The sequence below is a fragment of the Hippocampus bargibanti genome, linkage group LG04 (genome assembly GCF_051943395.1).
Source record: "Hippocampus bargibanti isolate YZ-2025 linkage group LG04, ASM5194339v1, whole genome shotgun sequence".
Taxonomy (NCBI): domain Eukaryota; kingdom Metazoa; phylum Chordata; class Actinopteri; order Syngnathiformes; family Syngnathidae; genus Hippocampus; species Hippocampus bargibanti.
In genome coordinates, this window is record NC_142737.1 from 5,709,557 (window position 1) to 5,724,473 (window position 14,917).

Sequence of the window (14,917 nt, forward strand, 5' to 3'; positions counted from 1 at the left end):
AGGCATAAAAAGGGGGACGTGAATCTACCGGAACTTGTTTCCCGGAAGCTGATTCTTTCGTCCATTTCTTTCTTTTTTTCCTATTTTGACGTCATGTTTATTAATATTTACATGATATTGTGTTTATTAATATTTACACGACGTCGTGTTTATTAATATTCACATACTCAAAGATTCATTTGACGTTTGGGCATATTTGGAATAGATGACGTTGTGACGTCATAATGGTGTTTCCTCGAGCGGTGTGTACTTTCTCGAATTGCTCATACCTCCGACATTAATTAGCAACACATGCCAGGGAGTCCTCCACTTGTATAGGCTTTGAGAAATGAAAGCAGACAACGCTAAATGATTGTTTTACTCTATTTTTTTAGGCCATCCTAACTGGAGCTTTCCTCAACGCCGGAGGCCTAAAAAGGGGACGTGAATCTCCCGGAAGTGGTGTCGAGACACTTTAGTCCATTTCTTTTATCTTTATCTTGACGTCATGTTTATTAATATTTACACGACGTCATGTTTTTTCATATTTACATACACAAAGATTCATTTGACGTGTGGGCATATTTGTTATCGATGTCGATGTGACGTCAAAGATGGCATTTCCTCGAGTCCTGCGGTGTGTTTTCTCGAATTTCTCGTACCCCAAACATTAATTAGCAACACATGCCACGATTTCATCTGCCGCTCTCTTTATATAGCCCGTAGTGTAACAATTGTACAACAAAATGCTCTCAGCGAGAGGATAAAAGATGGCTATACTCTGGAGGGATTTAGAATACATTATGTTGGGAGACAAGCAGCTGTACGCTGCGTTTAATAACCCAGCAAACCATTTAGTCCACGGCAACATAAAAAACCAACAACGACCTGTCTGCCTGCATGGGCTTTGTCATGCTCCTTTTGAAGCCAAACAAACATCGTAGTCCCGCATGCAATCAAGCAGGGGAAAAGCTGAGCAGTGCGGAGATGGGAGGGGGGCAACCTGAATATTCCCTGCATATCTTGATTTCACGTGTTTCGAACTCTTGTACGGCGAAAAACGGAGTCAGACACGGAAGCAAGTCAACCAAAAAGCAAACAGCTTGCAAAAAAAACGCATCACAAGACGCTTTACCCAAGTCGATTGAATATCGTTTTACACATTTATCATTGCTTGAGGGGAGCACATGAGGGCAAGTCTTATAGCACGTTCCTTATAGATAGAATAAGAACAGCAATGCAAATTGAAAAAAAGCGACCACCCCACCCAAAAAACACCCCACACAAATGACAATTACAGTATCGCCACAATCACGCATGGCGTGATGCGTTCACGTGTCCACCTGTCATCACAGTACCGAAATGTGAGCCATAAGGCAGATGCAAGCAACACGTCTGATGATTAAAAATGCTCACGGGCAAATGCATTCAATGTCACACCCAAACATCACTTTTTGTGTGATTTTAGTGTGTGTGTGATCAAATGTGTCACTTTTATCCATTAAGGTGGAAATGTAATGACAGCGAGAAGACGTGCAAAGTGAGACTCGTGTGTGTGTGTGTGTGTGTGTGTGTGTGTGTGTGTGTGTGTACGCAGACGCGCGCTCACACAGACTCCCATATTTCAAATATATTTTCCATATTGATCACGCCTGTATCACCTTTGCAGGAGGAAAACCCATTCACAAAATGAAATAAATATTTTTTTAACCACGTGACTCTGCGTTAACAATAAAGTACAAGTGCGATCAAGCCTAATGTGGCGATTGTGCGAGGGGATGGGGTAGGCGGGCATAAAACCAAGGTGAGCCGGCTGTGTGTGTGTGTGTGTTTTAATTACTTTGCTTGAAACACGTTCTGGGCATTCCGGGATAACTTGTGTCGTGTATAATCTGTTTTTACTGGTGCAAATAATGACATTTCACTTTCAAGTTGTATTCTAGAGTGAAAATTGAAAATTTGCAAAGAAAAGTGAACGTCATGGAGGAAAATCGCTTCCGGACAGACATTGTTGCCTATTTGTCTTTTAATAATACAGTCACCATCACACAACTTCATCAATCGAGCCTTTCTGGAGAAAAAAAAGAAAGCTGCATCATGGAGTAAGCAAATTGAAGGCAACAACCCATAAGGTTCGAGAAACAATGCTTTTTTTCAAAGACGAAACAAACAAAAAAGGATTTGAAATGATATATTAAAAGTGCTTTTTGATTTTTCGTGTCTCTCCTCTTTGACTGATGATCAAACTCATGGCCGCCAGGGGGGCTAGTGTGGGGGCGTAGGGGGTGCAAGGTGTAAGGGAGAAGGGGTTAAGGGGGTCCCCAGATGTCCTTTCAGTAAAAATGTCCAGGGGGGGTGGTAAGCGGTTCAGTTTGTTGTTGCAGGTCCATCGTGTTGGGGGAAAAAGTTCAACCATCAGTGGTGATATTGTCATAGCGATTAGACTTGTTTCTTATTGTCTAGATTTCTTTTTTTTCAGTTTTTTTTCTTTTTTTTTCCCTTTTTTTTTAGATTCTCACTTCAATTTTAATTCTTGGAGAACATAGCTTGGACAACATATACCGCACTCATTATAAGAAGCAAAAGGTTATATCAAAAATTATTAGTATAGAATCACAGAAAGCCTGGTTTACAACCAGAAAAAAATACAAAACAGAGAAAAGGTACATAGACACAGGACAAATTCTTATAATTGCTTGGAAACATTATTTTTCCCCCGCTAAGTCTTGATTCATTTTTTTTTTCTTACTGCGCATATGATGTTTTTTTTTTCCTTTTTCTTTGCAATTTCTCTTACAAAAAGCAAAAAAAGAAAATAAAGACTAGTATTTTACAAAATGACAAGGATTGTTCTTGAACGTGATGAGCGGATTTTACACAGGTGGAAAGTCCAGTTCCAATATTTTTTTCTGTACATATTCAATCTCAGTCCCAGAACACAGGTGGGGGGCGAGGGGAGTTGAGGGGGCAAAGGTCTTCCAAAGTTGTCAAGAAAAAAAGTTTGATGTCATCTATCGTCTTCATAGAGGATGGGGGGGTGAATTTTGGTCCTTGTCCTCTCTATTATGTAAATGTATGTATAGGTGTGTGAGTGTGTGTGTCATGATAAGCATCACTGGATGGACATGTAAGGCCAGTTGAAGCTGCTCCCGGATAATAGCATATCCCTGATGAGCGTTTCAATAGGAGTTTTACCTACCAAGCGGACGAAGAAGAGCTGCTCGATAACCGACGAAGAGACGGTGCGGAGTGATGGCAGTCGCAGAAGGAGTTTGCCAAAGCGGCTCGGTTGGTTGGGGTATTGGCTCCGTACGTATTCCTCCAAAGCGCACTGGGATTTTTCTTGCAGGCTCTCGATGTGGGCGGCGTCCGACAGGCCACAGGCGTCTGGGGAGGGGGGGGGTCAGAAGTTAACATCAAACTTGTTTTTTTCTTCAACAGCTGGCGTAAATGTGGGCGTTGCGTTAAATTAGCTTAAAATGAACATTTAGCATAAAACTGTGAAATGTGAAAATGAACATGAGGGGGAGGGGGCACTCCATGACGCATTTCACTTTCGATAAAACACACCCAAATTCATAGGTGGGGGCGGGGGCCAAAAGCAACGCGCGTGTCACAACATAACGTCAAACTTTTCAACAACGGGCGTCAATGCGGGCGTTTCTTCGCTATGTAAATGAGCTAAAAACGAACCAAAAATGATTATTTTGCATAAAACTATGAAATAGGAAAAGCGATTCTGAAGAGGATATGACAATGTGTGCCTCCCTGACGCATTTCAAACACACCCGAATTCATGGGGGGTTGCCAATAGCAAAGCGCGTGGTCACAATTCTACATCGAACTTTTTTTCAATAGCGGACGTTGCGTTAAATTAGCTCAAAATGAACCAAAATACACATTTATAATAAAACTATGAAATAAGAAAAGTGAATATGAGGGGGAGGGGGGAACTTGGAATGACAATGTATGCCTCTTTGACGAATTTCACACCTGATAAAAACACACCCGAATTCAAGAGAAGCTTTCAAAATGGCGGTCAACTAAAGACAGAGAGAATAAACGACGTTTTTAATTAGTTTTGTTGTTGTTGGGGAGGTGGTGGAATTTTGTTTGCAGGTGCATTTCAATTTGTCTTATACGTAATGGTCCTTACAGGAACGCACCAAACATTGTCGAAAATCAATGTTTCCAAAATTCATCCTATTTATTCAGACAGCAATGATACTTATATATATATAATATATATTATATATATATATATATATAAATGTACATAAAAAGCACAATTCACGGGACAACCTCCAGCTCTTCTGAACTGAATCAGAAAGTTTTGCCCAAACCGCCCCCCCCATCATCATCGAGCATGACTCCTTGACTTTGTGGAGTGCATTTGCACAAATATGCTGCATCACCAATGCAGCATATTTGTCAATCATGCAGCTTCAACAAGCATGACGGTAAACAAATAAGAATAGAGTAAAAGAGAAACGTGCAGAGGGGTGATTATTCTTACTTTTTTGTTACAATTTTGGAGTGAAGTGAGCATGCGTGGACGTTCTTGACGTCTTTACTCTGGAGATTCAGGTTTGAAAGGAAACCCAAAACGGCTCTGATGAATGTGAAATTGCTCTGCTTGTAATGTGACCTAATTACTCCGCAGTAAGCTGTTAAGTCATTTTTCCTCTTCTCTCCATAGACCACTCTGGCCTGCTTTTTTTATTCCACCCCCCATCCTCCACCCCACATTCACCATCTTTTTCTAACGCCGTAGCCCATCGCAGTGCATGGTCGCTAGAAGCCATCGCGTTTATTAGAAGAGAAACAGGGAGGGGGAAAGTCAATAGTCACTTAGAGGTGAACATATAAAAAAAACCAAGAATGAGCTGTTGAAATTTGGATGTTGTGTTTCTGTTTAAGAAACTCCCAACTGGTGCGAGAAGACGTATATGTGAGCCGCTTATTGCACACGACACAACACATAGAAAGCAACGATGCCGAATCTGTGTTTTTTGAGCCTTTTGGTGAGTTACGGGTTATAACTCAATGTGGCCCAGACACAATAACCTTGTGAACCCCGGGGGCAACCCCTCGATCTCGGGTGGTGGGGTTGATTTACTGTGACCTTAGCCAGGCCTTTCAAAGAACCATGTATGCAAATCCTTTTCGGATTAAGGCTGAGTGAGTGTCCCTTTAAAGCCAAAAGCAGCCAATATGCTTAACTCCATCCAATCGAGATTTTTTTTTTTGGCGGGGGGTTCTTTACAATGAAATTCAGGTGAGATTAAAGAAAAAAAGAAAGAGACAATCATTGAGGATTGAGATGAATGGACAGCTGCACACACTGCTAAATACTCAATCAGGCCGAGGTGTGTGAGGCATTTGCATGTGTGTGTGTGTCCTGCACCCTATTCCAACTATACACTGACATGGGAGCACCCACCCATACCCACACCCACACAAACACACACACACACACACACACACACACACACACACACACACACACGCCGCAAACCGCTATTTATGCAGTTTAGTGAAGGCCGAGTGTACATGTCAATAAGGGGGAGGGGGGTAATGTCAGTCAACTGTGTTGAAACACGACCACCATTATTTATGCATCAAATAGTGACAGGAATCGGGTTATTTATTTAAGGCAAATAATCCACGTCGCTTCTGGCAAAGCGCCACGCAGGAGCAACCTGCTTTTTGGGTGCACACCACCACCACTACCACCACAACCACCAACCACTAAACGCACACACGATCAATTCCAACCAACCAAGAAACTCGGCCAGCCGCCGCAAACGTTGAGTCCCTTCGTGTGGGGCTAATTTGAGGTGAAGTGAGCCACACAAAAAAAGAAACGATACAAAAGTTGAAAATGGCGAACACACGTGATGCTACATCACGCCTGTGGTATGCTGTCAATATATTTATCCCATTTAGCATGACTGATATTATTCTGTAAAATGGAAAAAGTAGATGTCTGTGACCATTTTAATTCAAGTCTAGCGTATATACGCCTTCCTAGACACAGCATTTCATTCATAATATAATATAATATAATATAATATAATATAATATAATATAATATAATATAATAAATATAATTGTACATAATTTTATATAATTTATATAATATAATATGATTAATATAATAAATATAATATAATACAATACAATATAATATAGTAAATGTAATATAGTAAACATAATGTAATATATTAAAAATAATATAATATATTAAAAAAATAAAAAAAATATTATATAATAGTGCCATTAGTAAGATACTAGTACTAAACAACGGCTGTTTAATTCGCTCTACAGTTCCATTTGATTCGATACAAGATGTGGAATTACATAAGCACATAAATTAATAATTTAATCTCGGTCGCCTACACGATCTAAATAAATAAATAAATAAATAAATAAATAGATAAATAAATAAATAAAACAATACACTCCAAAGGGGATTTGTAAAAAAAAGTACAACGTGAAGTTTGTTTTACTTTTTCTTTTCTTTAAACAAGTGTGACTGAGGCAAAAACTTGTGACTGAGTTAGACAAGTAGAAGTTTGCGGCCAGTGTGAGTTTCTACTTTGTTTTTTCCTTCCTCGGGACGTTTCGCAAGAGACAGACATCGATTCAAAATCTCAAATCATATATGAAAACAAAAATAAAATAAAAGAGTGCTCCGAAACGTCGACGTTTGACCACGCGGCGTGATTAGTTCATTGCATCCGGAAACACCAACCTCGTGAAATGTTACACCATCCTTTTCCCCTCTAATGGATTATTTTTTGGGGTCGTGTTTGTGGTTAGAAACGTGCCAGCTGTCACGCACGATGGACTCTTTCACCTTTCGGGCATATTTGTTTGACATGTGTACTGAACATTTACGGGCCGCTCATTTGTCTTCGCTTCAAAATCAACACAAACCACAGCCTGTGATCTGATAAACGCGAGGATGATCGTGGAAAAGCTTCACAAAGCGATTGTAGGCTTTGTTTGAACCTAATTTTTTGTACACCATAGCCCGAGCTGACAGGAGAACGCGTGAACAAACGTATCCCACGTAAAAGCCTCAAAAAACGTCGCCGAGTTCCATTCGAAGCTCCCATTTTGTTTGTGTTTACTCCTTGACGCGTGGCCACGCCGGGCCCCAGCGCGTGCGCGTTCGCGCTACCCACCTGACGTGAAGAGCACGATGGCCTTGAGGCAGCTGTACTCTGCCGAGTCTACGTGTAGTGTTTTGAGCTTCTCCACTTGTTCCTGGAAGATCCGGATATGGTCCATGAAAGCCACGACGCGGTCCGCGGACATGGGTGAGGCGTGTAGGCCCGCCGCGGCCAGTAGAGGGGCCACGTGAAGGGGCATGGAGCACTGGGCGGCATTAAGCACAAACAACTCGCTCCACGTCAGCCTGAGAAGGGACACCTGGTCGGTGATCTGCAGGTCGGGAAAGAAAGGGATGTTTCTGGCCCACTCCACGGCGCTGAAGAGTAACCGAGCCGCCAGCTCGCAGATGTTCTCGATGCCCATGATATTGTTGGGCTGCATGCACTGGCTCCCGTACCGGGACGTGGGGTAGGGCTCGGCCCGCAGCAATAACGAGATGTATCCGGACAGATAGCAATGGCCGTTGAGGGGGTCCCCGTTGGTCAGCGCGTACTGGCCTGGGTTGGGCTGGGTTGGAGGCATTCGTCCTCGCTGAACCGCTGACAAAAACAAAGAGAAGAAGAGGAAATGTGCATCCAGGACTGACAAACATTGTTTACCGGCGACGTGCACAACAAGCTTCTCGTCGCTCACTCGCTCGCTTTGTGTTTGTGTGTTTCGACGTTTTGATGAAAGTGCGGATGCGAACTTCAAACTAACACACACCGGTGTCCGTTTTTAACACGGAAATGTCATTACAAACTATTTAACCTGTGTTTGTGAGTTGAGACGTTTTTATTCAAACTACTGATGCAAACTTCAAACTAAAAAACACCGGTGTCCATTCGTAACACGTAAATGTCATTAAAACTATTTAACCTGTGTTTTCTGAGTTTAGACATTTTTAATGAAAGAGCTGATGCGAACTTCAAACTAACACACACCGGTGTCTATTCATAACACAAAAAATGTATTAAAATGTTTAAACGTCTTCAGTGTCTCACACACGCTTCCAAACACCATACGGGAAATATTCTGCATTGATTGCAATATTTTAGATATTTTTAAACCCCTAATTTAACGCCGTTTATCACATTGGAATGGACGTGTGCTGTTTCGCCACAACTATACGTCTAACAGTAACACAAATTTCAACAAATGTCAATAATTCTCACTCTAAATTGTGCTGTTTTTAAATTTCATACACATCAAAACATGACTGGGAAATAAAATGATTCATGTCATCGCTTTTGAATATTAATAACACGCCAGTGCAACAACACGAGAGAGACCCCCAACCCGTTTCAGACCGAGACGATATATCACATGTAAACGGCGATGCTTTGGCATGAATTAAACCTTATAAAGCATTGACGTGTTCGAACGGTTTGTACGCTGGAGGCAAACGACGACATAAGGGGTCAAGTTGAGCGCCATTATTGAGCGTGTGTGAGCCGTCTGGTAGCTGAGACGTTCAGAGGGTTGGGGGGGAACCCGGCTACGTGTACGTTACATCCACGAGCATTTATTAGCCCTTATTCGCTTCTACGGCAGGAGCAATGTGAGTTTTAGAAACAAAGAGTGGAGGTCATTCTAACCGGTCCCAGAAATGTAACAAACGAGGAGGAGGGGGTGCTGCTGTGTTCGAGAACCTCGAGTGGTTCGGTCCATTTTAGAAGCATGCGACGCGGATGCAGATTGCAAACCCGAGCCATCATATAGAAGCAAGTGTAGAAAGGTTTCAAAATAAATATTCACCTTCCCGCCGCATGCCCACTTTTAAGCACTTCTTGAGTCGGCAGTATTGGCACTGGTTCCGGTGGTGCTGGTCGATGGGACAGTTCCTATTGGCGCGACACGAGTACGTTAAGTTCCTGCGTACACTCCTCTTGAAGAAACTTTTGCAGCCCTCACAGGTGAACTGGCCGTAGTGTTTGCCGCTTGACTTGTCCCCGCACACCACGCACTCGATGTGCTGCTGGCTCTGCCCAGAGTTCTGGCTGCCCTTGTCCCCGGCCGTTCCCGGCGTGGATGGGGGTCCCGGTTGGCTCGGGGTCTGCGGGGTGTGCGGCGCTGCCGACGCCGCCTGCTGCTGCTCCCTCGACGGCTGCACTGCGGGGTTGGGGCCGCTCGGAGGTCCTCCGGCCACATCTTCCTGCGGATCTCGCCACACGCTAACTACCATTGCCATATCTCGGCCCCGGAAAGTGCTGTAGAGCGAAATGGTCGCTGCTGGTTCGGGGGCGTTATGGGAGAAAAGAAGGAGCTTTTTTTTATGATAGATGGCCGCAAAGTCAAATCGCTGCACGGAATCTCATAGATGAGGAAGGGGGGAATCAATACATTCAAATAAGCGGCGGACGACTGGAAAGGGACGACCCGATCACCATATGCAAGTATCGGGAGGCCAGTTCCAAGGTAAATTGCACTGAGCCATTCAGGAATCCCCACTCGTGTAGGAAAAGGCGAGTCCAGACGTGTTGGGGTTAAAAAAACACTTTGATGGAAAAAATAGCCAGAAAGGAAAAGCACTTCACACGAGCGAGTATTTCAACAAAATAAATAAATAAATAAATAAAACCTTCTGTTGACGGAAAGACGCTGGATCCAAAGTGCTGCGGTGTATAAATTCCTTTCTCCTTATTCTCCCAGTATGTCTTCGCTGTGTGCGCAACGCAGCGAACGCACACACACACGCGCGCGCACACAACCACAAGCACAAAAAAACTGCAGATTTGGCGCGTCTATATTCTTAAATAAAGATCATCTTCATCATAATCATCATCATCATCATCGTGGAGAGGCGAGCAGCCGTGCAAATAGAGTCCACGCCGTGTAAGACTTTCACCTCTCCTCCAGCTGGAGCCACGGAGAAAAGATATCACAGAAGGGGCGAAAAAGCCAACCAGCCAACAGCAGCAGCAGCAGCAGCAGAAAAAAACTAGTAGAATATGCAAGAAGAAAAAGAAGAGAGAGCCTCCCCTAAAAAAATGCTTTAAAGCTGGAGGAGCTGCAGAGCAATGTTTCCGAAACGGGGGGATCTGCGCGAATGTCTGTATATAGTGAACTTTGACACTACTATTGAAACTGACACGTTTCTATGGAGATCGCTGAGCCTTATATGGTGCTCATGTCAAGGAGCCAAGAGAGGGGCTGCTGGAGACTGATAATCAAAGGCGACTGACTGGCCAGAGCCCCGCATAGAGGAGGAGGAGGAAGAGGAGGAGGGAGAGAGGTGAGAGAGAGAGAGTGAGAGAGAGAGAGAGAGAGAGAGAGAGAGAGAGAGAGAGAGAGAGAGAGAGAGAGAGAGAGGGAGAGAGAGAGAGAGAGGAATGGGAGGCTGAGGTTATAGCCAAGCCCTCTCTCGCTTTCCATTGGTTGGCGTCCCCCCCTCTTTCTCTGTGTGCTGTAAAAAGTGTCTCATTTTACAGATGGATACGTTCAAATCTCAGTCTCACACACACACACACACACACACACACACACACACACACACACACACACACACACACACACACACACACACACACACACACACACACACACATATATATATATATATAATATATATATATATTATATATTATTATATATAATAATATATATATTGACAGCAAGGGCGGCCCGGTAGTCGAGTGGTCAGCACACTGGCTTCACAGTGCAGAGGTCGCCGGTTCGGTCCCGGTCCGGCCTCCCTGTGTGGAGTTTGCATGTTCTCCCCGGACCCGCGTGGGTTTTCTCCGGGTCCTCCGGTTTCCTCCCACACTCCAAAAACATGCATGGCAGGCAGATTGACCACTCCAAAATTGTCCCTCGGCGTGAGTGTGAGAGTGACTGTTGTACGTCTTTGTGTGCCCTGCGATTGGCTGGCAACCAATTCAGGGTGTCCCCCGCCTCATGCCCGAAGACAGCTGATATAGGCTCCAGCAACCCCCGAGACCCTAATGAGGAATAAGCGGAACGGAAAATGGATGGATGGATATTGACAGCTTTCCTTTTTCTTTTCTGTATTTATTTGTGCATTTATTTATGCATATATATATATATATATATAATTTATTTACTGATGTGTATGTATGTACGCATGTACGTATGTATGTATGTATGTATGTATGCATGTATGTATGTATGTATGTATGTATGTAATTCTAATAGTAGGATGTTCATTTGGACTTGGACGACAATAAACATTTTTATTTTACTGTCACTGCTTTTGTTGGAAAGGAGGTCAAAATCACATTTTAAACATTTTATTTATTTACTTGTTGGACTTATCTATTTGTCCAATTCATTATTTCCGCCCAACCTGCTCTACTGTGAGTGATAGTGGGCATTTTTTTCAGCGTTGTCCTCTCACCGCTGGGGGCTCTCTTCTACGTCTTTTTTTCCCATTTTCTTTTTGATATTTTTGACAGGCGCAATTTATATCAAGATGGCTCACACTTTCGCTACCATTTACTTTAAAACCTGATTACCATAGCTCGTATTTTGTGTCGTCCCCCCCCCCCCCCCCCAAAAAAAAAAAAAAGACGTCAGAGGAACCCCTGGATAGAGTGGCAGAAAAAAACACACAGGGAGGGAAATAAGGGGGACAAAGCTTTTACCTTCGGCATATAATCCTCTCAAACTGTGGGGTGGAACTGGTGGTCTCGGGTGTCTTGGACTGGTGTCTTTATTCCAAAATGTGTCATGCAAAGGATGGCAGCTGATGTATGTGGGGGAGCTTCGGCATGCGCATTGCGGTACACGCACCGTGGAAACTCTCCGGTGTGGCTGACGAAAACTTACTGTGAAGGAAAACACAAGAGGACGCAATTAGAAGAATTTTACATTTAAACAACGCGTGTTACACGAATGGTATGCAAAAATGTCGGCGTAAAAGAGAGAAAAGGGGAGGGTGATGCAGCAATTAGTCGAGTCCCTTCTTGTGACTAATGACATCGCCGGTGCCACATAATGTCTTCATAATGACGCTCATTGACAATCATGTGAACTTATTTGGGGAATTTGCATGGGGATTCCGGCTTTTTGTGTCAAGATTTCTTCCGGCTTTCTCCCCTCTTGTGAGTAAAAAAAAGAAAAAGAAAAAAATGGATCGGGCTGCCATCTAGCGTACATTGTACAATTACAACCTCCATAGGAGCGAATGGACAAGTCATTTAATATTGATATATATACAGTAACAGCAAATTTTTTTTTTTTACTTTTTCATGGCTTTCGTGACTAAAAACATTTAATCGATTATGTTTTGACCTGTCATATTAATAGTTTACGTGTCAGGAGTGCATTATAGCTGTTGTAGAGGAGTTAAAACTTCACTAAGTTCCAATATATTTCTATAATAATGAATGCAATGTACCCAAAATGGAGAAAATAACATTAAACAATGAATGAGAAGAATACTATCCGTTAATATTGAGTTTCATAAGAAAATATAATATAATTACGGTAATTGAATTAATTACAGAGAATTCTTCAAGCGATGCAGGCATATTTGTAAATAAATTGATCTTAAATATCCAAGCGAGCCCCTTTTGGAAGCTCATAGGAGGGATGGCTTGTTTTCCCCCCTTTTCTTTAAAGTACTCGACAAGAGAGCTCTCTCTCCTTGTCTCTGTCTCGGACAACTCCAATGAAAACTCGCCCGTCCATGTCTGCATCGCTTTTGAAAGGGTGAAGCCAATTAGATTAAATCGGACAATATATGTTTCTTCTTTTTTGGTTCACCATATAAGTGTATCATTAGGTTTGAACTTCGTATATTGGGGTGTTTTTCCACTTTTCCCCCCTGTCTTTTATCGTATCTTATTTTTTTTTTTTAGAAAATGGGGGCTTCAACGTGTAGGACAGGAGGCGATCACACACACGGAGGTACAACGAATGGGGAGCAGAGCTCGGGGAAAGGAAAAAAGAGGAGAAAGTGGACCACAACGGGGTAGTAGGAGGAGAAGCACCGGCGATGGCGGTCTGCATGGAGCACCAGCTTCTCAATATAAAAATAAAACAAAACAAAAGGCAAGTAATCTCTCCATCCTCCGTTTTCCTCTTCGCGCCGCGTTGCATTTGAAGTTAATTCAGTCGGCGGGAGAAGCGACAATCCGACCCACACCCCGACTCGTTCCACAACTTTGTACCCGGTGGACAAGCATGTCTTTGCCGCCTTATTATCAGCCGCGACCGGGGGCTCCGATGCCGGTTGTCCAAACCCGGAAAAAGGCACCAAATCGTCGGCTTTGAAACACGTCGGACCCAGCTTTTAGTTCCGCGACGTACGTCACCTGCCTGCGAGGTGATTTGTTATTTATGAGATCGATAGGACGCTGAGATAGCGTCGAAACATTAAAAGGCTGATCGGGGAGGACAAATGGCTGCTATTTTAACACCGTCCCTGGCCAAGTGTCGCTTCATTCAAGTGGCCATTTTTCAAGATTGTACCACTACCGAGGACGATGGCGTAATTCCACTTTGGTCATTTATCAGCAATGCATTATTAATTAAGAATGGATAATATCACAGGAAGCTCTTTCAATTAACGTTAGGTTAACTTGCACTTTGGATAGAGACTATTTAATTTTATGGAGAGAAAGGGCGACAAAGGGACATATTTATTGTTCGTTTATCAAGGTAGCGTAAACACTTAAAGGTCGTACATTGTTGCTCCAAACGGGAATGAAATAGACAATATCTTAATGTCTGGAAAGATGGACCGTTTGATATTTACAGCTTTTTGATTCGTGACGTTTTCAAGTTGTGGATGTAAATATTAGACGTTGGTGTGTTAGTTTATGAGCGTGTGTTGTGGTCACATCTAAGATGATGTATTGAAACTTAAGACTCTTGGGTGTAATATATAGCTAAAAGACAGCAAGCTACAAATGAGACATTAAGGTCCTAAGTGCAACCCCCACCCCCATAGAAACAGCCCCACAAAGATTCCATGTAATTTTTTTTGGCATATTTACAGATAAAAAAAATGATTTCCTTATGTAAAAAGTAATCATTAATGTAATACTTGAGGATAGATGGACAATAATTTGAATTTTGTGCACGCGTAATGGTGTGTGTGTGTGTTTGTGTGCGTGTATGCGTCTGTTTGAACACACACACACGCACATGGGGTCGACATCCAGTTGACCCCACCGATCAAAAACTGTCAGCGTATTTCATACTTTTAGCATGATTAGAACTCATTTCGAGTATCAAGTAGTTTGCCAAAAACGCTCAATTTTGTTGTGGTGCTTTACGTCAACGTCACCTTTTCCACATTTTTGGTTTGGGCAACATGCCATTAGTGATTTGGTCATTCCATTCATTTGATGCTATATTTTTAAAAGGGCAATTTGATTGGAATTGAACTTAACCCAAATTGATGTCACTCAGATTTCGAGTGGATGTCATGTTAGTTACTACAATGAGAGTTTTGCAATTTAGTTTGGTGTCCGGCATTTAAGATTAGATTTATTTATCTCACAAAACTTGCTATGTGGTTTATGTTCATTCTATGGATAATAAACAGTGAATTAAAAATATTTAAATGTCCATTTTAAACACACGTGAACCTTTAACCTCCAGTGCAATGTTTAAAATAATTGTCAATATACAAATATTTGTAAAGATACATTTTTAAAATTCAGTGTGTACAGTACATTTTCTTCCTGGCTTATATATCATCCTCAAACTGCTCATAATGGTGTGAAAGGGTATAGGGTTGGGGAGGGTCATTTGAAATCGCCTTTTATGCCACAGCCTCTTTCCTTCTCTCTTTCTTCCTCTCAGG

General features: G+C 42.5%; 1 protein-coding gene and 1 long non-coding RNA gene across 4 annotated transcripts in view; both read right to left on the bottom strand.

Annotated features, from left to right (window-relative positions):
• Positions 1-2,443: 2,443 nt before the first annotated feature.
• Positions 2,444-10,346, bottom strand: nr2f1a (nuclear receptor subfamily 2, group F, member 1a). Of its 3 annotated transcripts, XM_088993717.1 has the most exons (5): positions 9,055-10,346; positions 8,899-8,984; positions 7,559-7,700; positions 7,173-7,431; positions 2,444-3,366 (listed from the first exon to the last, which is right to left on the bottom strand). In XM_088993717.1, exons 1-5 carry the CDS (start codon positions 9,289-9,291, stop codon positions 3,092-3,094), a joined length of 999 nt encoding a protein of 332 aa, XP_088849843.1. In that variant the 5' UTR covers positions 9,292-10,346; the 3' UTR covers positions 2,444-3,091. The 3 variants fall into 3 exon arrangements, with proteins under 3 accessions (XP_088849843.1, XP_088849844.1, XP_088849842.1); XM_088993718.1 differs by having other exon boundaries at positions 7,173-7,700; positions 9,055-9,188; XM_088993716.1 differs by having other exon boundaries at positions 7,173-7,700; positions 8,899-10,341.
• Positions 10,347-11,689: 1,343 nt separating this feature from the next.
• The window catches only part of LOC148898826 (uncharacterized), a 129,762-nt gene continuing 126,534 nt past the window's right edge, over positions 11,690-14,917 (bottom strand). Inside the window, exon 5 of the long non-coding RNA XR_016114642.1 lies at positions 11,690-11,927. This is a non-coding gene — a long non-coding RNA (uncharacterized LOC148898826). The remainder of the gene's footprint in view (positions 11,928-14,917) is intronic.

Excerpts from the sequence above, each read along its gene's own strand:
- nr2f1a (XM_088993716.1), bottom strand. The coding sequence starts at position 9,331 with ATGGCAATGGTAGTTAGCGTGTGGCGAGATCCGCAGGAAGATGTGGCC. Across the intron at positions 7,701-8,898 it reads AGTGGGCATGCGGCGGGAAG|CGGTTCAGCGAGGACGAATG; the intron begins GTGAATATTTAT and ends TGTTTTTGTCAG. Across the intron at positions 3,367-7,172 it reads CATCGTGCTCTTCACGTCAG|ACGCCTGTGGCCTGTCGGAC; the intron begins GTGGGTAGCGCG and ends CCCCCTCCCCAG.